Source organism: Patella vulgata, chromosome 5 (assembly GCF_932274485.2).
Source record: "Patella vulgata chromosome 5, xgPatVulg1.2, whole genome shotgun sequence".
In the NCBI taxonomy this organism is placed as follows: domain Eukaryota; kingdom Metazoa; phylum Mollusca; class Gastropoda; family Patellidae; genus Patella; species Patella vulgata.
Genome location: NC_065883.2, coordinates 66855470 through 66881902, shown reverse-complemented (window position 1 = coordinate 66881902; position 26433 = coordinate 66855470). Strand labels below are relative to the sequence as shown.

Here is a 26433-nt window from a genome sequence, read left to right as displayed (position 1 = left end):
TGATTGATAAGTAGTGAGTCTAACACAGAAAGAAACAAGAAATTCAAATCAAATGCATTTATTTTTCAACATAGTCCCCCTTCAATGTAATACACTTCTGCCATCGGTGTTGCAGAGCCTTTATTCGAGTTCTGTAGAAGTCTTTGTCTTGGGTGTGTAGAACATCATCCACAGCGGCAATGACGTCATCGTCAGACGGATAATGCCTACCGAAAAGACATTTCTTCAGAGCAGGAAACAGATAGAAGTCTGAGGGAGCTAAATCAGGAGAGTAGGGTGGATGCTGAAGAAGTTGAAAACCACAGTCATGGATTGCTGACATGGCAACAGCTGATTTGTGCACTGGCGCATTGTCCTGGTGGAAAATCACACCTTTGGCCAGCTTTCCTCGTCTTTTGGTCTTAATTTCTTGCCTCAACTGCTTATAAGTGTTGCATAGTATCTACCGTTAATTGTTTGACCCTTTTGGAGGTAATCCACCATGAGAACACCCACAGAATCCCAGAATACTGAGGCCGCCACCTTTCCTGCCGATGAAACAGTCTTTGCCTTCTTTGGGGTCGGCGACGTCACATGTTTCCACTGTTTTGACTGCTCTTTTGTTTCTGGCTGAAAGTGGTGGACCCAAGTGTCATCCATAGTAACAATTTGTTTTAGGAAGCGGTCAGGATCGGTTTCAAATAAGGCTAGATTCTCTTCTGACATGACGTGTCTTGAACGCTTTTGATCAGGCGTCCAAAGCTTTGGCACCCATCGTGCTGAAACCTTTGTCATTTCCAAAGTTTCAGTGATAATAGAATGAACTCTCTCCTGGCTAATACCAACTACCCCAGCTATGAATCGTTCGGTAACTCGCCGGTCATTCATTATCAGATCATGGATTTTTTGTACCATTTCAGGTGTTGACACAGTTTTTGGTCGACCAGGGCGTGGTTCGTCTTCAATGCTGTCTCAGCCAAGCTTGAATTCAGCTGACCACCTTTTAATTGTGGCATATGAAGGAGCATCATCTCCTAATGTTTCAACCATATCATCATGTATGGCTTTCGGTGTTAGACCCTTTTATATGCAGATACAGCTCTCGCCTCGATATGGTCCATTTTCTCATAACAACAGACCCTACTTGATTGTTATGACCTGTCACAACCAAACAGTTTAACCGAATATGATGAAAGTTTGTGACAGAGCCCGAGGAACATAATAGTACACGTGCAAAACGTGGTATCATTGTGTTCCACGGTTTTCCAATCGAGGCCCACTCATTATGCCCCCGTCAGACTGGGGTGGCGTCCTTTCTGTGCTGCTGCGACCGTACGGCGACCAGAATATGCACACGGTCGCCGGTTAACGCGAACAAATCGCAAGAAAATGTCCCCAATAATTACAAATTTGATAAAAGCCACGTTCTCACAGTTTTCCAGGTCAGATCGCAGAACCTTGGCGTTTGTTTTGAACATGCTAAAAACGAACGCCGTGACTCGGCGATCATTTGCGACCATGGTGACGACAGCACTATATCTGACGTTTCTACCAGGGTTATGGCGACCTTGATGCGCTTTGAGACTATTTTCCGTCGCCGTAGCAGCACCGTAAGGGCGCCACCCTGGTCTGATGGGGGGTATTATCAATCGCCCCTCGTATACCTAGCGTCAATAAAACCTATATATTTATATGTATCACGATAATAATTGTTACCTTTATAATAGAAGCATTTTAAGACATATTATTACCGTAAACATACTAAAATATCGCAAAATGGGCACGCAGAATTCAAACAGTATTCAAACCAGCTGTGGTGGCAAAATGTTTTTTATTTCACAGGATCAAGGGATGAATAAACTAGGACGCCTATTCCACACAAAATATTATGTTATAATCAAGTGGACCCTCCATATAAACATCTATCTGCATAATATGTTTATGAAAATATGCAGATTTAGATATTATCTACCACCTGTAGCACTTTCCCCTCAAACTAACAATAAATTGTTTATTGGAATTTTCTGTTAGGCCTAATAAACGGAAACGTTCTTGTCGCTGTAAAATACTCGATCAATATACCAATTATTAATTTATAAGATAATTTAAGGCATACGCCATTTAACACCATATCTTTCTGCATGAAATGACAATAAATTGCTTTTTGGATTAAACGGAAACATACTTTCCTTTCGTTATTGTAGCTGTAAAATAATATACGAATTATTATTTTAAATAGCGTATTTCTACTGATGATTAAAGTAATCAAGTACTGCAGAAATTTGCAACACGTTTTAACTTCCCACCTTTCCCCTCCCTTTTTCAGGGCTCCCAAAACTAGTTAATGTTCTTGCGTAATTTGATGTCCCCTTTTAATCATGAATTTATGTCGTTTTTGATGAATTGCTAAGGTTGTCGCAAGTTAGATGTGCAGAAGCTAGAAAGACCAAGATATACTTTATAAAGCACAATTTACTGTAAATTTTTCTAAAGAAATTTTGCGCCTATTCGAAGAGAACACCACCGGACCCCCACCCCCAGGAGGTAACATCAGGACCGACATTAACCACAGGTTCGTCATTTCTGCCTGTTTTTTGTCTACCTGTGGTTACTATCGGTCTAGATGATACCACGGACGGAACGGGGGCCCAAGGTCCATGGGTTCCGATGGGATTCTCTTCTCACAGGCGCAAAATTTCTTTTGAAAAACTGAAATGATGGAACTTGTAAAAATCCCTTTTGAATGCTGTCAACGAATTTTTTTATTGTTATACCATTGTAAGTGTTATTTTTTTACATTTTAGAGCTTTTTTCGTGTTGTCACTTAAAAATTTGGTATTGAGTTTTCGTGAAAAATTAATAAAAGTTTAATAAATATATTTTCCACTTTAATTCACACAGCCAGCTTCATTCTGACTTTTATTTCATAGATATAGCTGGTAGGGTAAGAATGACCATAACTGAAGTTAGAATTTACCGTAATCTTTAAGGTGACCCAATGTACTCTCTACCTGCTGATGTATTTCCTATTTTATTTTTATCCAACAATGGGCGTTAAGGTCCATAATCCAACCCAGTAAAACAAATGCATGTGTCTTTACCAAAAACATAGTTACTAATATTACGCGCTAAAGCTCTTTTGTTACTCAATATCTGTCAATATTAATGGCAAAAAGTCTTTTATGATCCGGTCTATATATGGTCTAGGGGCACAACCCGAAACAATTGGCGCCCTAGAAATGTTCAGCTAGAATAGATAAATGAAAAGCGATATATCGCAAATTGCTTTTTCCTGAACTAATATAACTGCGTCATTGATTATTTGATATTTTACTTTCTTTTTTTTTACCGTTACTTTTGATCGAAACATAAAGGGCCAATTACTTTAGGTTAGCTGATATGTGTACCTATCAATTAGTTTTCTCATTTCTAAATCTAAAAAAGGGAATGAAAACAGCTCCAAATGTCGAGAGTTATCAGCGTTGTTAGGGTTATTAAAATATATAGGTTATAATGTAGTCGGGCGTAGAATTAAGTGGCTTACCTTTCCTCAAAATGTTGTTTAACACAAGAGAAAGGGTGCATGATTATAATATTGCTTCAAAACACTCTCTAGCATTCGATAGTGTGAACTGCAAGGGAAGACAATCCTGTTTGGGAGAGAGAGGGAGAGAGAGAGAGAGAGAGAGAGAGAGAGAGAGATATGGGGTTTAACGTCCACTCGACACAAACATAGGTCATTTCGGGACTAACATATGGTTTAATTTTATTTCAATAATTCGCTTGCGCGTAGGGTCTAAGGAAAGTGGGGGGAAACCGGAGAACCCAGAGAAAACCCACGAGGTTGATCAGGCGACCCTACTCCTTGTCACGTTCAACCGGGGAATGGAAACCACGCCAGTTGAGTCAATGACAGACCTACCTTATGATACAGTGCGCACGTGCTAACCATTCGGTCATCCAACACCCAACCCTGTTTGGGAGAACGAGTTTAAACATACACGTACTTGAATTTTTAGTACAAAATGTTATAACATTGTTAATGTTTGTATACATATGGTTTAACGTCCTACTGTTCTGCACCGAAGTTTGAATACACTATTTGTATAATATCACATAAACACTGAACATGTCCCAGTCCCACAGTGCCCCTATTGTATTCTATTGTTTGTTGGCCGTGCTCTAAAGTACGGAATTTACAATGAGAGGGTTTATTAGAGGGCAAGTAGTACGCCCAACCCAAATTTCATTCATTGCAATTATATTCTTATTGTTGCAGGAGTTTTTCCATGTGGAATTCCATAGGTTGTTACGTGTAAATTCAGATGCATTTGGCTTCACATTTTAAAGCAATGAACACAGTATAAATTATTTGCGCATGTGGGGGGGGGGGGGCAAATTTTAAAAATTGTATAGGAGTTCAAGATGCGAAGAGGTTATATACTTCGATATATGACCTTCATTACAGAAATTCCTCGTGAAGAATGTTTAAAAATATCCAGATAAACAAATGGCCCAAGGCCTTAACTGCCATCGGTTAAGCGATATTTCGCTTAGTAAAAATAAGGAACATGAACCCTTGTAACATCCTTATCCTGGTTATAACTTATTCATTGATTAAAGCAGAGAGACAACCAAAACCATCCTTAAATTAGCCACAATTTATTAAAATATTTTAAATCATAAATAAAACTATGACAAAGCAGCTGGCAAAGAAAGCAACAAATCTGAATAAATAACAACCATGTAATATATGCATCAATTTCGGTTGTAATCTATTAAGTGGATTAGAAAAATAATCCTCAATATAATATGATAATAGACACATGTCTGTTCTGAAACGAAATGAAATGATGTTTAACGCCCTCTGATGACACAACAGTTGCCGATAGACTGAGAGGTGGCCAACAGATACAGAGACTAGTTCAAGGTAATACGTGAGTATATTGGCCATCAAAATAAGTCACCTTTCGTCAGCTTCAGGGGTATTTATTAATTTCAGCTATGATTTATGGTTGCTAATCATGGTGGCTATAATGGAGCCGACTGGGCTAATAAAGACGGGCATACGCCATACAGTGTGCTATTGAGGGTAAATTTTTGCTATGACAGCGGCGCTACGGCCTACTCTTATATCGAATTCCAACTTCCAGGGGTTTATTTACTTGCACGTCAATATGTACACGGTTTCTCGTCCCATCCGAACGACTAGACAGTTGTCCTTGTCAGTCCTTCTGTTCTGCACCACTGACAAGCGGAAACCATACCAGCATGTCTGTTCTAGTCACAGGGTGCGTTACAAATAAATGGAAACAGCCTAGGGCCATCACCAGCTTTGAGAAGGGTGGGGACAGTGAATGAATGATGTTTAATGGAAACAGCCTAGGCCCATCACAAGCTTTGAGAAGGGTGGGGACAGTGAATGAATGATGTTTAACTTTTCTGCTATTCTGCAAGAACTGTGCTAATGAAAACGGTCATGCAGGGAAATTCGGCCCAGACAGCCATTGAATTCCAACTGTCGTTTTTGTACGTGTACACGGGACCTCAATTTTTCGTCCCACCCGGAAACTATAAGATGTTGATTGTCAAACCCTCCGACCCGCACCACTGACATGGCGAACCACGCTGGGAACTTCCCTCAAAATCGCTATCTAAACCCTGACCTCATTCATGCATCTTACTCAACCCTCCGCTCTTCACAACTGACATGGCGAAACCACGCTGGGAACTTTCCAGTCAACATCGTGATCTAAACTCGAACGTCGCGGTTAGTAAACTAGCGTCTTACTCATCCCAAGGAAGTCACAGTATGTCGTTAGCCTGAATCAGCTGGTCTATTACCTTAGGTAGTCGGTCCAAGTACAGACCCATGTTGAACACCATGATGGTCGAAGGGGGTTGGGTGGCGGAATGTTCTGGGCTCTAACGCGTGTCTCTTCATACTTGAAGTAGGCCTACGGGCTCTGAGATTTAACAACACGAAAGATTTTGCCCTGACCCGTGTAGCTATTGAGACAGAAATTAGGTGCTAAATATCTATTTGTTGTAGAAATTGATCAGCGGGTTTATCAGCTAGTCCTAATGTCGTAACTCTACCTATATGATCGACTAAATTAGGTTCTATATAAAATGCCGGTAACCCCGACGATTGTACAAATTGATTTATAGCTAAATCAGTTCGGAGGTACGGTTTACTAGCGTCACGTGATAGACTTTTACTTAATTCATCAATGACGCTGCTTGGATACAACATGGCGGGAGTACAACAGCCCGGTGAAGACACAAATCTATAAGTGCATGGATGAATTCGTCTTAATTCTATTATATTCTGTCTTCCTAAGACAACACACGTTAATACTGTGAACAACACCCCACATGTAAATATTAGCGCTAAAGAATGTTTCCGTCGCTTAATGTTGCACAATAAATAAACTAAAATAAAAATGGCTCCACCGACAAGACCACCACTTAATAGTTCTAATATACGATCCTTTTCAAAAGCGTAGCCCTGCCATTTTTCTGGATAAAATAACTTCAAATGAATGAAATCCTTCGCTCCATATCTTGAGAAGTTTCCAAGTCGATATTTTAAAACATAGGCTAGGATGTCCATTACATTGTCGTGGACTATTCCATCATCTTCAAGCAACAACACATACTTAGGGTTCCAGTATTTGGCGGCATTTAAGCAAAAAATATAGTCCATGGTTTCCTTTTCAAATGTTCGGACTGGCGTGTTTGTCCTGTAGGTCACGTTTGATTGAGGTAAGAATAAATCTGGAATGCTTGGTTTGGAATTTCCGTAACGTTCTACGTAAGGGAGATAACTCTTTAGTGAAATGGCGTCATGGTGTTCTTCAGGTTTGACATCCACATTGCAAATGGTGGTAAAGACGGATTTGAAATTTGTTTGATGCTTTACTAATTTATCAACTTTGGCACTAGATTGTAGTAGATAGCCTAAACTGTTCTTTGTAATTTTAGAATTTTTTCGCTTTGTCGTTACTATGGAAACCACCATATCAATTTCACCTACATTGTTTTTTATGGCGTCATCGTATAATTTCAGAGAAGCTTTGGCATCTATAGAATGAAAATATTCGACAGCTTTAGAAAGTCTCTTCGTGTTAAGGTTCGATTCCTCCATTGTATAATTGGCTTTTGATGGGAAGCCTTTGAAAAATATTGTCCACGGTTTGTTCCAGAAAAGAACTGGAAGAATGACGACAAATTGGAGGAGGAATAAGAAAAGTATAAAACTCAATTCATGGGAATGGCGCTTTAAATAATGAATTAAATAAGATATTAATGTTTTGAACATAGTGAATAATCTCTTAAACATGGTGAATAATCCCTTTAAACTTAGATAAAAATATTGCGGTAAAGCACCACGCAAAATTAAACGCCACTGAGATAGCGTTTCCTAGCACGCATCACCCACAGACACAAAAAAAACCCCCAAAAACCCCAAAACAGTCAAGTCACCGAGATGACATTTGTTAGCACTGTGTCACACGAAATAAACAGGCAAGTCACTGAGATTACATTTGATAGCACCGAATCGCACAAAATAAACAATCGAGTCACTGTGATGGCATTTCCTAGCACTGTATCACACAAAATAAAGCCCCACACAAAATAAACCGTCACGTTATTGACATTTCATAGCACCAGCTGCTTCACACACATCAAACTGTAATCCAATATTAATTTTCGAGTAAGAATTGGTACTGCAATACAGAACGACTAGTCCATAGCAGACTGAATGTACGTTGTTTTGGGTTGTTCTTTTGTTTGTTTATTTTTAATTTATATAATGTTTGTTCCATTTTTATTGACTATCAACATCCGGTTAGTTCAAAAGGGGTCACTTTTATGACTAGTCTAATGATGAATCAAATCCAGTACTCTCATTTCATCTGGTGCTGTCGTTTTATTCGAAATTATATATTATCCGGGAAATGTCGGCATTATGTAATGTTGTGCGTATACGTTATCTGCAACCTGAAAAAAGGAGATGCATAATCAGTTGATCAAATCGGATGGCAAAATCGAGGTTAAAGCGTCGTTTCTATCGGTAGGTATTTTGTGTGCTTGCCAACGTGTACACTGGTCCCCTCCTATGGTGGGGTATCAGGTTCAAAATGCGATCTGCAGTAGAAAGTAGAAAATAAAAAGCAAAAGAGAAAATTCTTATCCAAAATGGACATTTTCGTGAGGGAAACATATACCGCTCGTGCTTTTCAACCTAATACGTCCATCTTTTCAACTTTAAGTCGTAAATATTCTACTTTCAACAACAGAATTTCTACTTTCAATAATCAACATTTGACATTCGACTTTCAACTTTAGATTTTCTACTCAAGATTTTCTGCTCGAGATTTTCTCCATGCATATTACGGAAATAAATTTGATCACGTGACTATTTCTGCATGTCATTAAAATACGGTATTTTCCCGTAAAAATAAACGATCCCATAGATACCGTATTTTAATGACATGCAGAATTTTCTCTTTTGCTTTTTATTTTCTACTTTCTACTGCAGATCGCATTTTGAACCTGATACCCCGCCATAGTCCCCCGTTATTTTGTTCTATTCATTCTTATTCTGCACACATAGATCCTAAATGGCGCCAGCATCCAAAAATTAGAAGCCTACATTGTTTTGTGATGCGACCCTACTCCTCTGTTTCACATCTGTCATGCACGCAAAGACTAAATAAACCTGCTCAGTTCCATTAAATGGAAGCAGAATAAATACTTAAATTCTCAAAATTCTCGAAGTATATTTGGTGTTTTCGACTAAAATCGTCGATTTAGGACTTAAAAAGTCGGTCAACTACCTTAGTGTCTGTTTTCAGGCGTAGCTAACTGTACACAGACAGCCAAATTTTAATATGATTCATTCCGTGCCATACTAATAATATTAATAATAGTAAGTTTTTATACTGGGCACAATTATATCCAAGTTAATGCATAGGACGCATTTACCGCTCTCCACTAGACAAAAAAACATATTCATTTGTATTAAGTTTTTCGGGGCCCAAGTCACGGTTACTCGAATTTCTTTCAATAAATTATAAATGGAAGTCGTGATTTTAAGAATGCCAACGGACAGTGGTAACCTAGGTTAGCTGAATACAAACAAGAATAAAAGCAGGATAAAAAGTTTATCGTATATTTTGTTTTACAGTTTACTGTCTACCAATTTGTTGTGTTCGAGCGACTATAGCGCACTTGTATCTCGATTTGAATCCATCCTACATACAAGGAATTGTCTACTCTACTTCGAGAATAGATCTCTGTCCCAAATGGCCGTCATATCAAGCAATAAGTATACTTTTTGTAAAGTGGCCTTATTCCAGTTCACATCTGTTATACACAAACAGACTATAATTAAACCTTTTCAATTTGAAAGCAGAATATAGATTCTCAAAATTCTCGAAATATACATAGTGTTTTCGACAGAAAGCGTAGGCCTTAGTATGGCCCCCATCCCGCCGTTGGCGGAGAAGAGCAGTCGAGACATTTCAATCCCGTTCATCGCTTGTGAGAGGTGGTCCTTGATATTTACAAGAAAATGTTCCTCGTCATTGGTACGAAAAATCGAGATTTCCCGTGTATAACACTGGTTTACGCGTGAACAGAACTTTTTGGGGATCTTAATAAGAAAATAAAAAAGAATTAATACGAAACCCCACACTATAGTTCAATTTCATTTTGACCAAGATTAGCTCAATTTCATCTTGAACATAACACAGGGTTAGTGCTAAATGATCAGGCCAGGTTAATTCATCCCAACCCCAACCCTAACCCTGTACCTAGGCCCAATGCTTACAATCTCGCCAACAATTACGCAACCTAACCTTATTTACATCTCAACGACCTTAACAAAAATTGAAGTGACCATAACATAACACAGCTCAGTTTCATTTTGACCATAAACGAACACAGTTTGATTCCATTTTGAGAGATCTTAAGAAACAGTTTGAACAACATAAAAATATATCTTAATTTACTTTGAACAAGACAGTGATCAATTATACACAACCCCACCCCTCTCTCTCTCACACACACACAACCTGGTCAAAAGTCGATCGTACGACCTAGCTTCTACTACAAGTCAGATATTGATTTGGTGAATGCCATCGAAAGTATAAAAACGAAACGAAATATAGATTTGTATTTTAATCAGATTGGCGGCATACCTGCCGATATGATTTCGCCGCAAGCGAAAACCTACATTACATAGGTCCTATATCTGAATACAGCACCGTATAAGCTGTGTATAGATCTTTATCGATGCTTAATTTGTTGACATATTCATTGAAATATGATAAATATACAGTCATTGAAATACTTTGGGCATTCCCATTTTTGTGTCTCAATATTTCATTGTTGTTGAATGTCTTACTCATTGGTTTTAATCTTAAACCTCTAGCCCTGAATTTATAGGTTTTAATCTTAAATACCTGACCCTAACCCTAATCCTAAAATGTAAAAGTGATGGAAATAGAAAAGGGAGTCGGATCAAACATGATCGCCATACTTTGTGACAGTTAAAGTTCACCCTTAAGATAAAATAGAAGATAAAATAAACAGGTGTTCGCCCTACCTTAGCTTTATCGTACCGACTTTTGTAATGATGATCCAGGATAGACCCACAATTCAATCGCTAAAATCTCGGTTCGGAGTGGATCAATTTGACTGAAATTTTCCACAAATTGCCATTACGTTATCTAGTTCCCCTTTCGTTATCTATTTTTTTAACTATTATATTGAGAACTTACTGTCAACTCTTTATCTAATCTCCCATAATATATCTTTAAGTAAGTTATTTACACAGGGTTGTCAGTTGTTATTTATTTCAACCAGGTATCCGTTCCCTTGACAATTAGTGGAAATCGATCATATTAAACGACTTTTCACAAGTTACCTACGACAGCTCGTAAGCCAATTAATAAAATATAAAAATATCGTCATACCGTATTTCATGTACTCAATACACTATACAAAACTCCATTTTATTTCTATTTTGGGATCAAATCTATTGTAACATGTATACTCATTTTGTCTTGAATAAAATACGGCTTAAACTATGTACTGTTTACCTCATGTATCTACTAACCAGTGTGTACATAGTAATTATAATAGGATATGACGTGACCTATTAATCTGCGTCTATACAATGGGATTTGAAGACCGCATTTAAGTAGCTAAGTCTCTAACTCAATATCATCTCAAGTCTTACACGTTGAAAAGACGAATTATTTGTCAATTCAAATCAACATTGATGTTGTGATCGTACCAGGAAAAGGTAGGATTCTGATATCCAATATTTAAGACAAAATAAACATTTCACCATTGGTACACGAATCGTGTACCATAGTGCGTTTCAACGTCATTTGTAACAAGTGACCAGAAAGAACGAGGCTAGAAATATTCCACACCTAAAATCAAACAGTGACGAAATGTCTTATCTGAATATCATGCGCAATATACTGGAATAACCAGACGCTAGAAATTGGCATTCCCGCTGAGACTCATGTCGTATTTCGCTGGACATAACTGATTTGAAATTAGAGTCAAAACAGAAACAATTGAATGTAAATCAGTTTATATACAATCAGCTTACATTACTATATGCGTTTCGACCCATTTGTCAATTTCTAGGTCTCAAATATTAGCGATTTAGCTCCTTTAAACTCAGTCATACGGATGGCCTATCCCAAAGTTACATTTCAAAGAAAGCTTCAAAATATTTGATAGTGGACACGCATGTAAAATGTCTTTAAGATACGAGCCAACGGATTACTCACTGAGCAATTGTCTCTCCCAGATTTTAAAGATGTACAAAATGTCTTCTGAAATGCCACAGTATAGGCCTAAACATAATTTTCTTTTTCGTTTAGGGAGTTGCGGTGGCTCAGTGAGTAAGACGTTGGCTAGCTAACCTCTAGGTCGCGTGTTCAGTTCCTGTGTTGGCCGAGAAAGTTCATCGGGAATTTTCCGGTGTGGATCCCCCTTATCAGTGATACAGGACCAATACGCGAAAGCGATTTATTGAAATAATATGGAAACATTATGTTAGTCCCCCTCTAATTGTTTAGTAATTTTCTCTCATGTAGCCCTAAATCTTAATGGGAAATAAACAATCTCATTGAATCACATATCCTATTCCGTATATCCTATTTCGTATCGTTGTTTATAGTTCAAAATTTCGTTTTACTTATCTTTACTACACTAGGATCTGGCAGAGTTGTTTTATACCCCGCGTTCTGGATGATGTGAGGGATTTGCCGATGCAACGGTCTGTTTTGGCGAGTTTTTGGCGTGAGGTGCACGGAACTGTGAGTAACCTACTAGAAACATCAGGGCTAATTGATTTACCAAATATCTGATGTCATAGGGTCAAAAGCCGCTCGTGTGACCTTGGACTCGATCTTCCACCAGAACCGGTCAGATCTTCATGTAGTGTAGGCCATGGAAAGTATTAAAAAAACGAAACGAAATATACCGTAGGTCTGTATTTTAACCAGATTAGGGAAATGAATAACCTCTTCTGAAATAAAATTGATGTTTAACGGTCTTCTTTTCTGCACCAACCGTTATATTGAAGAGGGGCATGCCCGTTTTTCGAATTCCAGCTGTCAGGGGTTCTTTTAAGCCAACGTGTACACACGGGACCTTAGGTTTGCTTCCCATCCGACGCTGTTCTTTACCAGGCCTGACTTTAGTCCATAGAAATATGTCTACCACAACGTGGCTTAATTTACATATACACTAAATACAAAATATTTCATATTCTATCGATCCACAACGTGTATCTAAGGGTTTGTGCATGATTAAATATCTGCATAACAGACGTTAGTTTATTATAGCTTATTTCGTTTCTGTTATAATGCAGTACATGGATCGATTTAATGCCTAACAAATTAAAATGAGGAAGAGAGAAATGGGTTTTAAATTTCACTAGACACAAACTATGTCATTTCGGGACTAACATATATTTTAATTTATTTCAGTTAAATTTAACAAAAAAAAAAATTCAAAACCAATTATTTTTGGGGGACAGTAGGCCTATTGTAATCAGAAATTGTCTACGTATAGCTACGTACGTAACTAACGTACGAAAATTAAATGGCAGGTAGCTTCTCTGCAGGTATAGTGTGGGTCTGTCGTTCAGATTACATTATAGCTATTAGACAGTATACGATATAGTCGAGTTACTCGATGGGTGAGTTTTCTCTTGCTTCACTTGTTTTATACTACAGTTACAAGACAGTACACGACATAACAGAGATACCCCTAGGCGATTGCTTTATCTAATTTAAAAACCGTTTGAGACACAAACATTTATAAAAGAAAATAACAAATTTTGCAAGTGTTCCGGGCACAGAAAAACCTGGAAAGATATGAGGAGATTTACCGTTAAGGGCCTATAAAGGCCTATAAATGACAGAGAATAGAGTAGAGATAACCTCGGGGTGTTACAAAATAATTTGACTACCCAATAAAACAATCTACACCGTATAATCGTAGTAGTATGTTATAAATTACCTGACTATGGATCGCATCTTAATCCCAGGTAAATATTCCAGTTTGAGAACTCAGTAAAGTAACGGTGTCAGGTAAACAGACTATGTTTGCTGTCTGTGCGGCGTATTGACGGTATGAGCCGACCCACGCCCTCTGATGACACACAATTGCCAGTAGAACGAAAAGTAGCTACAGGGGCTAGTTTTACGTGATCGCTGACCGTCACGCAAACAAAATAAGTTATCTTTCGTCAACTTTAGCGGGATTTATTATTTTCACCTATTTTTATGGTGGCTTTAGTGCAGCTGGGAGCAATTATTAATGTTTCGTTTTTTTTCTGTGTTTTTATGAAATGAAATGTAATGGACTGGGATAATGTAGACGGGCATACGCCATGCAGTGTGCTATTATAACACTATAGGGTTATTTTAGGTCTAAGAAAAGTGTTCCGTTTAATATAGAAATATTTTACCTACATGGTGTGTGACGAAAATTAGGGTAATGAAGTAGCTTGCATTACTCTGCTACTATCTTAGACTAACTCACAGACATTTATGTCAGTATCCATTTCTGGAAAGTATTGTACTATCGTCCAGTCATCTCGTGCACGGATTAGTCCAATTAAATAGAATAATGTTGACGTTAAACGGTGCCTATATGAAACACTTACCCAAAAATGGTAATTGTCCCGCCCTAATAGATGAAGCAATACATTTTCTATATAAGAAAGAGCGGGTTTGATTTACCCTCAGACAATCGTTTGGAGCTCGGAAGATCACCATCCCAATAACCTCCTCGGCTTAAAGGCTACGGTGAACACAACATCCTAGTGCGAACCTTATGTAGAACTATCAAGAAGTATGTGGTTCTTGCCACGTTTAAGCCGTTCTGGTCTGAGTTAGAAAGGATATTAAACTCAGACCGTGGATATTTTAATAACTCGAAAAGTATTATCATAACTTTGTAGTTTGCTTTATTTGTTTAATTATATAAACTTAGTAACAACATAAACGGTGTTCCAGAGTCAGTTAATTGATGATTGAAATAATTGATCCCACAACGTTAAGTCGAAGAAAGTTATAGACGATAATGTCACAGCTACCCCAAAGTGTCACACATCTGTACCCCGTAGTGCCACACTATGGGGTAAATTTTACCCGTACAGCGGCACTACAGCCTACTCTTATTTCGAATTCCAACTGCCAAGGGTTCTATAACGTACACACCGTAAGATTCAATCAAATATTGCTCACCTAAATAATTGACATTGTGCGGATTAGCACGACGTATTATACATTTTTACTAATAGCCTAAATTTATTAATTGTGGGGCTAGAATAAAGTGAGATTCTACACACTACAATACATTATATAAGAGGTGTGGTCCCTTTAAACTTGTTAAAAGGAAGCGGATAATATCTATCACAAACAGGAAGTGTTAGAATCAACCACTTAGATTAAGTAGTAACTAATTTAAAGCTACAATATATTAAAGGTGCATTATGTAAGATTTAGATAAATAGCTGAAAGTTCTCGCTATAATAGTTTAAAAAATAGAAAGGGGAATATGTTGAAAATTTTAGCCAAATTACTTCATTCTGAGCGGAATTATCGTCGTTTGCAGAATATTGTAGTCTCGATTGCCATTGCTACCGTTGTTACAATAATAAACTGTCTTGATTATCCATTTCTAGATTAAATCATTAACTGCCAATCGTATTTAAATCTGTTGAAAATCAAAACCACCGGATGGTCTAGACAGTTGATTATGAGCTGGCTTGTAAATAAATGTCTAATTAATGATTTATGTAACATTTCAGGCCAATCGAAAGATTTGCATTTGCTAGATTTAGCTCTTGAATAATGCATCTTTAAGGATTGTTGTCGTCGTCAAACTGGTGTCACTAGAAATATAAATTGTTTATTAGAAAGCGTAGAATTGGGTTTTAACCTCCACTCGACACAAATAAGTCCAGTTTTATTTCAATAATTCCATTGCGAGTAGGGATCTTTAGCAGTGTATGTGTGTGTGTGTCTGGTGAGGGGAGGGGCGGAGAAAGCACGCGAGGTTGGACAGGCGACTCTATACTGCTTGTCACATACAATTACAGACCTTATTTTGATCTAAGGTGCACGCAATAGATCATTACAGCAGACGGGTAATGTGCCAGAAAAAAAAATTACTGAGGAAAAAGCCCTTTATACTTTCTAGTCGGCAAAATAAAGTACCCGAAATTAGTCTCAACATTGTGCCGCAGTTTTCGGGCATCGATTATTATTTATTTCAACAAATTGCGGGAAGATTATTCGGATAGACACGTAAATCAAATTAATATAATACTTTTGGGGAAAAAATCTTTTGCCTTCTAGTCGGTGCCCAAAGTCGCATGTCGTTCTGATATACAGTCGCTCGATCATTATATTTTGTGTCATCAAATCTTTTTCGGGAAGTGAAATTTCTGTTGTCATGTGAATACAACGGCAACTGTCTGATTGGTTGGTTGATTGGAGTTCAGATGGGTCTTTGGTGGGATTTGGGTTGGGTTGCAAAAATCATATAAATAAGGCTATTTTTGGCCACTTTCCGGGACTGAAATAGCAGGAAAAGGCCTTAGCGGCCATCTAATTTCCATAAAATTCCTTGGGGAGTCCGCCCACAAATACCCCAGACGGTGAATACGAGGAGTCGGGAATTTTGTCGGCCATTTCATTTCCACAGTTTACCAACTTCTAGATCTATGTGACCAAATCCGTAAAGGCCTTGATGAAGGCAAAGATCAACATATTTCAATACAAGTAAGGCCTTTTGCATGGTTTGACATCGAGGTCTGCATTCGAAGCTTCACTTCATTAGCCCAGACGATCCTACTCCTTGTCACGTACAACCAGGGAATCAAAACCACGCCAGTTGACTCAATGAAAGAACTCGTAAACGGTTCAAGCAGGAGTACCACAGAGATCAGTACTAGGCCCTTTACTTTTTGCCACCTACCCAAAGGATGTTATTAATGGTACAACATCGCAGACGTTATTTCGCTCTATCTTGTCATTGAAGGCCCCGCTTCATCTCGGCGAATTCTAAATACTGACCTTTGCGCCATCAGCAAATGGACCTCATAAACCAATAGTATCATTTACTCCAAAAAACAAATCCTTTCGTCCTTCCAATTAACATTCAAACAACACTGCTTTCAGTGAAATCTCTTCTCATAAACATGTAGGCGTCTCTTTAAAACTACATCACATCCAAAATCTCCAACTCTGTTGATCATTTTCGAAGTTTCAAGTACACATTCTCTAGAAAGTCACTGTAAATAATATAAAAGTTTTTAATCCTTGAGCAGATGTCCTAATACGCCCAGTCTGTGATGACTATGTATTGTTAGATTCGTTTTCGTTATTGTTGTGCGTGTTTCGTCGATCTTTTCTTCTGTTAGTGCCAGTCAGTACCAATACTTTGCAAACACTGTCCTGTTCCTTTCCACACTCTCTGTCCTGCACCAGGGGAAACAACTTAAACAAAACTCTCGATAAACGTACTGGGCCAACACCGGATCCTCCTGCTTAGGGCGCTTGCACGTTACTGAGTCTGATAACAATTAATAGATAAAAGATATTTGTGCTTTGGGTCCACGTGATAGCTGATAATTTTAGTAGTAACCTGGGAATTTGCGACGCGTTCTGTTAGTTGTTTGATATTTATACAATCATTGTATCGTTTTAGCGATGAAATAGATTTCCTTTAACCTATAAAATTTTGACGAGTGAGCGAGAGATGGGGTTTAACGCTGCCACGACACAAACTGGGTGTCACACGACACTAATTTTATTTCAATAATTCGCTTTCGCGCAGGGGTCTTTAGCAGTGGGATGAAACCAGAGAACCCGGGGGGAAAACCCACTGTTGCGTGGATTGGTTTCAAAAGACAACAAACAATCAATCAGCCATTTGCATCCAGCGTGTATTCTCCAATCGTCACATGATACAAAACACAAGGAATTCCCTAAAGGATTTCCCTTACGTCATCATCACTATTTAATAACATAACATCTCCCTTTCTTCAGATGGACATCAATATAATTTTTTATCAAATAATATTATAAACTAACATACTTATCTAGTATCATGAAACTATAAAACTAAACTATATTAAACTACATAAGTAAATAAAGTTAATCATCCAATACAGTATACACTTAAAATTTAACCATATATACTATCCTCCTTCCTTCATAAAGAAAAGAAAAGAAAAAAAAAAACACTTTTTCAAATATCTAATCTATTAACAGGTTTTACTACTCTTCCTGATCTAGTTGTCTAATAACCCTCTCTATTTCTAGGCCTTAAATTTCCATTATTATTCATATTCAATCTTACATTTCTGTTATTAACATAATTATTATTATTAGCATTATTCACTGGATCAAAACAATACAAACCAATATCATCAAACATATTTCTATTTAACTTAACAGGATAAGGATTTCTCTTAATAAATCTAGAATTTCTCCTATAACAACCCTTATCAGTCTCAACAATATAGGATCTAGGATATTTCATTTCTTTCTTAATAATACCTTTCTGCCATGTCTTGATGTAAATTAACAGATTGTCCTTTTATAAACTTGCTATCATGTTTAAGACATTTCCGATCATAGTAATGTTTCATCTTATCTTGTCTAAGTTTTAATTCAGATTTAACATTTTGTTGAACAACAGGCTTTAGCTTATCTTCTTTAATTGGAACAACTGACCTTAACTTACGACTCATTAACAATTCAGCAGGAGAATCTATCTGAGAACTTATAGGAGTATTAAGAATTTCTAACAAACCCAAATAAAAATCATCACCACTTGCTTAACATTTCTTAATAAGATTTTTTACAACTTGTACAAATCTCTCTACCTGACCATTACTTTGACTATAAAGTGGAGAAGATGTTTCATGCAAGAATTTATAAGACTCTGCAAAATTCTTAAATTCTAAACAACTAAATTGAGGCCCATTATCGCTAAATATTACTTTGGGAATACCATGATTAGAACACCATGATTTAATAACATTGATTACAGTAGAACTCTTAGTATTTCTTAAACTTTTGACTACAGTATACTTAGAGTAATAATCAACTCCAATTAAATAATCTTGATTCTTATAGGTAAACAAATCTACACCTATCTTTTCCCAAGGTAAATCAGGTATAGCATGAGGAATTAGACTCTCACATCTTTTCTGTTTCTGATATTTAATGCATGCATCACAGTTTTCAATCATGCTAATGACATCTTTAGATATACCAGGCCAAAATATGTTCTCCCTTGCTCGGGATAATGTCTTTTCACATCCTAAATGACTAGTATGTATTTTCTTAAGAACATAATCTCTCATGGACACAGGAAAAATAACATTACATTGTTTAAATAATATATTCCTATCAGAGGATCTACTTGATTTTTCTTATTTGGCCAACCTTGTTCTATTTGACTCTTTAACAAACATAAAACTCTATCTTTCTTAGTTTCTCGTATAACATCATTCATAATTCTAGAAGAAATAGCTTTCTGCTCTATAATGTTATCAACATGTACTCTAATATCAGTTTCAATCTTATCTGACAAATTACTATCTATATCTGGTATTGAAGCTCTACTTAAAGTATCAGCAGTTATTAACAATTTACCAGGCACATAATTTACATCTAAATTATAACATTGTAACTTTAGACTCATTCTCTGTAATCTAGGACTAAGTTGATCTAACCTTTTCTTAAAAATAATTTCAAGAGGCTTATGGTCCGTTTCAACTAAAACATTTTGACCATAAATATATTGATGAAATCGAGTACATCCAAATAAAATACCTAATAACTCTTTTTCGATTTGGGCATATCTCTTTTCAGAATCTCTAAGTGATCGAGAAGCATATGCCACAGGCTTCCAATCATTATCACAGTTTTGCAAAAGACAACAACCTAGCCCTGTGATAGAGGCATCACAAGAAATTTTGATTGGCTTGTTTAAATCAAAATGTTGTAATACAGGCTGTGAAGATAAAATAGTCTTAACTTGATTCAAACAGTTTTCATGTATATATGTCCACTCAAATTTTACATCATTTTCTGTTAATGCTCTCAACGATTCAATTATACTTGATAAATTGGGAATATAATTACCCAAATAATTTACCATACCAAGAATTCTTCTAAGGTCCTTTAAATTATTAGGAGAAGGTAACTCTTTAATAGCCTGAATTTTCCTATCATCAGGTTTTATACCTTCTTTAGATATTACTTCCCCCATAAATGTCACAGAATCTATCAAAATTTTACATTTCTCTTTATTAAATTTTAAATTAAGACTCTCTGCTCTTTTCAAAACCTTCTCAAGTGTTTCATCATGGTCCTCCTTAGTTTTAGCATAAATTAACATATCATCATGCACAGTAATAAGATTAGGAATGTCCTCAAAATGTTGACTGACAATCCTATGAAAAATTTCGGGAGCCACATTTAAACCAAATGGTAACCTTAAATATTGATAACGCCCAAAAGGACTATTGAAAGTTGTTAAAGTGGAAGCATCATCAGTTAAACAACATTGCCAAAATCCTTGACTCATATCAAGTTTTGTATAAAATTGTGAATCTTTAAATCGAGACATTATTTCAGATCGTGTCGGCAACATAAAATGCTCTCTCTGAAGATATTTATTTAAATCCCTAGGATCTAAGCAAACTCGAATTTGCCCATTGGATTTTTCAGATATTACAAAACTATTGACAAAATCAGTTGGTTCAGTACGGTAACTTTACGAATTACACCAGAATTTTCCATCCTATCTAGTTCACTTTTAAGTTTATCATACATTGAAAAAGCTACATTACGACATGGATGAACAACACCATGAGCCCCTTCAGTCAATTTCAAACTAATAACCCCGGGTAATTTGCCTAACTGTCCATCAAAAGGTTTCGGATGTTTCTTGACCCAGTCATTTTCATCCGTTTTAATGTCTCTTGTAATCTGTTGTACTCTCTTAAGCAACCCTAATCTTTCGGATGTTCTAAGACCTATAATAGGCTGAGCGTCTTTCTCTGTAACTACTGTAAGATAACAATAATACTGTTTATTTCGGACTTCAACCATAGCAACACAACGGCCACAATTTTCTATTGGTTCATTTGTATATGTCTTCAAATTAACCTGCTTAGTATTAAGTTTAACTTTTCCTTTGGAACGTGCCTGCACTTGTCTAAAATATCTAAAGGGCAAAATGTCAACTTGCGCACCACTGTCGATTTTAAAGTTTATTTCAACACCTTCGACTGGTAGTGGAACAATCCATTCATCCGAATCTTCAGAATTATTTATAGAATCTATAAGGAAATCATCATCATTATCAACTGCGTCTTCTTTAACTCTATTATAAGTAAATGATTTATGCGTACCATGTTCCTGTATATCACTAAAATCATCATAATTTTCTTTATAATCTTCATTATTTCTAACATCATAAACTCCTTTCTTCTTAGTAGCATTATTAGTACCCCAACCGGGATTTGATCTAGGTTGACTACGGCACATTCTAGCAAAATGACCTACACGATAGCAAAGATCACATGTTTTCTGATATGCTGGACACTGTCCTCGTCGATGAGAAAACCCACATCTATTACAATCTTTGGAGTCTGTATTATTACCATACGTTTGATGTGACAGTCTAGTTGTTTTGAATCTACTTCGGCTTCTGTAATTACCTCGATTTCATGGGCTTCTAAAACGTATTGAATCAACATTTGAGGAATTTGTAACTTCACTACCTGGATTTTGTGACTTTATCAGCTCATGATTTCTAGCCGTTTCTACAGCATTAGTTAGGGTGATATTACCTCTCAACTGTAAAGTTCTAGACACCGTCTTATCAGTTAAACCCCATATAAACTTGTCACGAATATTAGTCTCTCTTTGATCACCAAAATCACACGTCTCACTTAATTTATGTAAACTTCTGAGAAATACTTCAACAGTCTCTCCAGGATTCTGCTTTCTCTCATGAAATCGTGCCCTTTCTGATATGACGTTACGTCGAGGTACAAAATAATTGTCAAATCTGGCCATGATAGTATCAAAATTTCCCCTCTCGTCTTGGGTAAGAGTGAATGTGGAGAAGATAAATTCCGCTTCATCCCCCATACAATAAATTAAATTACTTGTTTGAACGTGAATATCTTCCTCATTAAGTTTCGTGGCTTCACGATATCGTTTATACCGCCGTTTCCATTCCGGCCATTCATTGGGGTTAAGAAAATCAAATTCTTTAGGTGGTTCCAGCTTCGCCAAACTGGGTGTCACACGACACTAATTTTATTTCAATAATTCGCTTTCGCGCAGGGGTCTTTAGCAGTGGGATGAAACCAGAGAACCCCGGGGGGAAAACCCACTGTTGCGTGGATTGGTTTCAAAAGACAACAAACAATCAATCAGCCATTTGCATCCAGCGTGTATTCTCCAATCGTCACATGATACAAAACACAAGGAATTCCCTAAAGGATTTCCCTTACGTCATCATCACTATTTAATACCATAACACCCACGACTTTGGACAGGCGACCCTACTCCTTGTCACTTATAAGCGAGGAATCGAAACTAAGCCACTTTTATGAGTAAAAACGTCCTCTCGAAGGAAGCTCATTCATTCTACACCTCTAAAAATACTTGGCAGCAGGGTATTGGCGCAAAACTGTCCCCACCGAGGGAAACGCTACATACCCTGAAAACTCAATGGATTATATCATCTTTATTTTAATTCGACTAAACAAAACATTGATTGTAGATCTAAATAATCAACCATATATGCTTTATTGTACCTTATGAAATTTGAATAAAATTAGTTTATAGATCATATTTTTTATTACTTCATGTCGATTAAATAAATATTGATTGTATATTGATTAACATATATGCCATAACGGATTTTTACCACTTGTAATTAACAAATATTGTAACTGATTGTCTATTAATAAAGATTGACTATATAAACGGAACTCATTACCCCTAGTACTACCACTAGTAATTAACGAATACTGCAACTGATTATCGATTTATCATCTCTCAATCAAAAACTCTACGGCAAGCCGAGCGTCTTGGCAATCAAACAAACAGCCGAGACCCAGCTTACACAAATCAATCACGCCCAGGGTGTCAAACAGATGGTATAAATTAACTCACGAAAAAATGCAAATCATTCATCGTCATGGCCAGTAAATTGAACGTCGCACTAACAGGATCTTCGTATATGACGCATCTCCAGAGGTACGCCAGGAAAACCAACCAACCAATCCACCATCACCACAACATTCAGAACTACGGAGTAGGTGGGGCCACAGTTGCCAAATGCAGAAGTAGGGTAAGCCAAATAACCAGAGCCACAGATATAGCACTTGTCTATATCGGGGGCAACGACATTCGACCCCGCACTGACCCTGAAACACTCGCTGACCACATCATCGAGGTCATGCTTGCCATCCAGGGTAGAGTGGGGATGATACCTGTCATCTGGATAAATTCATACCCAAGGCTATTACCCAGATACTTCGCTGATCCCCTCAAGTATATTCGTATACAAGAGAGGTTAAATCAGCACATGCTCAGGAAACTGGCCGAACACCCCATGCTGCACTACGGGGGCACCTACTCCTACAAGACGAACAAATGGAAAAAGGCTACGGAAAAGATGCTCCAGACAGACGGAATCCACCTAAACGACACGGAACACCAAAATCTAATGGACATGATACGAATATTAATATATGAAACAGCCCAATATTACTATGGGATAGAAAAACCACCACAGTACATAGGAAAGTCATGGAAGATCGACAACTGCCTCAGTCTCTTCCATGACTCAATAAGTATCTTTTAAAACTCTTTTACTACTATTGTATTAAAAACCTAAATACCCCTAACATCATTCAATATTATTACCTTCCAGATTCATCTTACTCTACAGTAAATTACTACTATTATTATTCTTATCAAATTACTCTTACTTTCATTTTTGTTTTACTCTTATTATCTTCTTTACTATTATTATTATTTTTAGCCCCCTCCCCCCCACCACCCAGAAGCCTAACCAGACGAAACCGTCACACATATCACTGTAAGACCAGATACTATCTTTTTCCTTCTCTCTTTTCAGGAGCTGGATTCTTCCTTCTGAGAACCAACAACAAAGGAATGAACCATAGAAACAAAATACAAACAATACCACCATACCGGACAACATATCCAAATGGAAGGAAGAATGGACCAGGCCCCAAAACTCACCAACAATCCCCAAGGAAGAGTTGCACCGCCCTGCCATTCGACCGGACAGAACGACCTGACCAACCAAGATAACAAAATAGATATATATATATGTTCGTCCACCTTCATGTATACAAATGTCTCTGTCTGTGTAAATGTTCGTCCATGTCCATGTCTGTCCTACCATATGTCTGTAACCGTCCCAGTTTGCACTTGTTACACCTGTTAAATCACGTCTCGTCTCTGTATATTCGTTGCACATATATATCTATTAAAAAAAAAACCTAACTAATCCACACTAATCCACTAATCACGTTGTAAATACTATCACCATGCACATATAACACGTAATTGTCTGCGATATCACCTCGGTGGAAGCGGACGTTAAATAAAACTAACTCACACACACACTAAGCCACTAATTGACTCAATGGCAGACCTTATGATTTCGAGTGCATGCGTTAAACCACTAGACCACTCTAAACCCCTATGTTTTGATATAGTTGTTTCGATTCCTCGGTTGTACGTGAACCTCGTGGGTTTTCGTCGGGTCCTCCGGTTTCCTTCCACTGCTAAAGACCCCTACGCGCAAGCGAATTATTGAAATAAAATTAAACCATGTTAGTCCCGAAATGACCTAGTTTGTCGAGTGGACGTTAAACCCCATTTCTCTCTCTTTTTAATATAGTTACAATCAATGTACGGTTTAGCGCTGAAAGAGGTTTTATTTAAACAAACACTGCAGATGTGGCCTAAATGTATAGTTTGTATAAATTTATGTGCATAACCGTAGCGTAAGTTAGATTCCGAACCGATAGTTGACTTTTTTTATTTAACAATATTGCTGATGGATGGTGATAAAAAAAAAACCCAAAAACCTAAAATGCACTTTAATCCACAGTTGACAATATCTCGTATATGCAATCTTTTATGAAATTATCACATGACCGCCATCTCCCGTATATAATGTATGATTGGCAAAGTGCACGTAATATTTAAAAATAATGGTATATCTCGAAATCACAGGATCACGTACGTCACACCTGTATTTTAATCAAGAAGCTTTAATCCACAGTTATGGTTGACGATAAAATAAACCTATTCAAAACTTGTTATTTTAATCATGTACTTCAATGTAAAATGCCGTGTGTGTTTTATATACTACGATCGTGGAGTGTTTAAAATAGAAAATTATTTTAATATACTGTATACAAGTATAACAAACCGGAAGAGCATACGTGCGTATCTATCGCTCTAAAACTAAATATAGCTAGCTGTTTTTCTCCGCAGAAAGACCCGAGGCGTAGTGTGAGTGGCACCACGGTGCTGTTTCCCTTGAAGCAAAATTCTTAGGGGTGCACAATTTCAAAGGAAATAAATAGGTTGCCAGACAACGAAGCATATGCCCACTGCAGCTAAATCGTCCTACATTCAACAGAGGTTGTCACATATCTGTTTCTTTTGTCCGTAATGAAAACGTTTATGATTAGGGGTAACAAGCCATAAAGTAATTATCAGAAATCACAAGGAAATCGTTGAAAAGCAATGGGCTTCTTCGTCTCATGACCTTAAACACCATGTTGGTAATTATCATTTTTAATAAAGTTGTTCGCATCGTCCCGCTTAGCATGTCATTATATAAACATAAATTGTGTCTATTTCATGTATCGATGGACTTAAATTGCCCGTTTAGATACTGCTTTTGCAATTTTTATATCGTACAACTGAGTGCCAATTACATAAAGTTTCATGAGATATATTAAATATAATATCGTTTATTATATAAAAACGTGAACAGTATATTTGTAATTATAAAGCTTCAAAGACCTAAAATACAATTATTGAGTTTGCTCCACTTTGAACTTGGCTTTATTGGAAATATTGTGTGAACATATGAAACAAAGAACTTGGCTGTTTTTCATTTCTCGCATCTCTTGTTGGAACTATTGTGTGAACATATGAAACTGCAACAAAGAATGTAACAAACTCTTTTAATGCAACGAATGTGATTTCTAGTCGACGTTGCCTTTTGTTTTTTCTCGCTATATTATCGCTTGAATGTGTCACCAAATATGTTGTCCTCGATCAGCTTGACGAGGCTTTGGTTTGGCTGAACCCCACCCCACCCGTTTTGAAAACATCATGTATCCATTCTTGTGAACACCCTCGTTCTGGACAAAAAACCTTGTTCCAAAAACATGGCAATTTTAAAACAAAAAACGTTTTGGACCTCCGGGGATGCCTCCTAGCGTAACATCCGGGGATGCCTCCCGGCGTATTTTCCTGACAATGCAAGCATCGGATCTGCAAACCTCCGGGGATGCCTCCCCGGCCTGTTTTCCTGACAATGCAAGCATTGGAACTTTTAGCAGTTCTCCCGTGGACCCCCGATTGGTCCACATGTCTCGTGATGCCCCAGTAGCTCCCCTGGGACACTGGGAAACCTGTTCCCGACGCCTCCCAAGACTCATCAATTTCTATCTGTAGTACATCCGCAAGGCAAAAATTGCCCAGTGGTACCTACGCATTATATAATACGCCCTAACAAGTGTCACTACATGAAATTGCGCAAAATTTCAATTTTAGATTATTTATTATTTTATCCTTA

General features: G+C 37.2%; 2 protein-coding genes across 4 annotated transcripts; both read right to left on the bottom strand.

The window, feature by feature from the left end:
• Nucleotides 1-4631: 4631 nt before the first annotated feature.
• Nucleotides 4632-13714, bottom strand: LOC126820442 (post-GPI attachment to proteins factor 4). Of its 3 annotated transcripts, none has more exons than XM_050548426.2 (2): nucleotides 13543-13714; nucleotides 4632-7986 (listed from the first exon to the last, which is right to left on the bottom strand). In XM_050548426.2, the coding sequence occupies exon 2, from the start codon at nucleotides 7322-7324 to the stop codon at nucleotides 6011-6013; it is 1314 nt and encodes a 437-aa protein (XP_050404383.2). In that variant the 5' UTR covers nucleotides 7325-7986; nucleotides 13543-13714; the 3' UTR covers nucleotides 4632-6010. The 3 variants fall into 3 exon arrangements, with proteins under 3 accessions (XP_050404383.2, XP_050404384.2, XP_050404385.2); XM_050548427.2 differs by lacking the exon at nucleotides 13543-13714 and adding an exon at nucleotides 10968-11106; XM_050548428.2 differs by lacking the exon at nucleotides 13543-13714 and adding an exon at nucleotides 10773-10908.
• Nucleotides 13715-18115: 4401 nt separating this feature from the next.
• LOC126820454 (retrovirus-related Pol polyprotein from transposon 17.6) lies at nucleotides 18116-21850 on the bottom strand. The gene is made up of 2 exons (XM_050548454.2): nucleotides 20969-21850; nucleotides 18116-20623 (listed from the first exon to the last, which is right to left on the bottom strand). Exon 2 carries the CDS (start codon nucleotides 20203-20205, stop codon nucleotides 18907-18909), a length of 1299 nt encoding a protein of 432 aa, XP_050404411.2. The 5' UTR covers nucleotides 20206-20623; nucleotides 20969-21850; the 3' UTR covers nucleotides 18116-18906.
• Between the last annotated feature and the right edge of the window lie 4583 nt (nucleotides 21851-26433).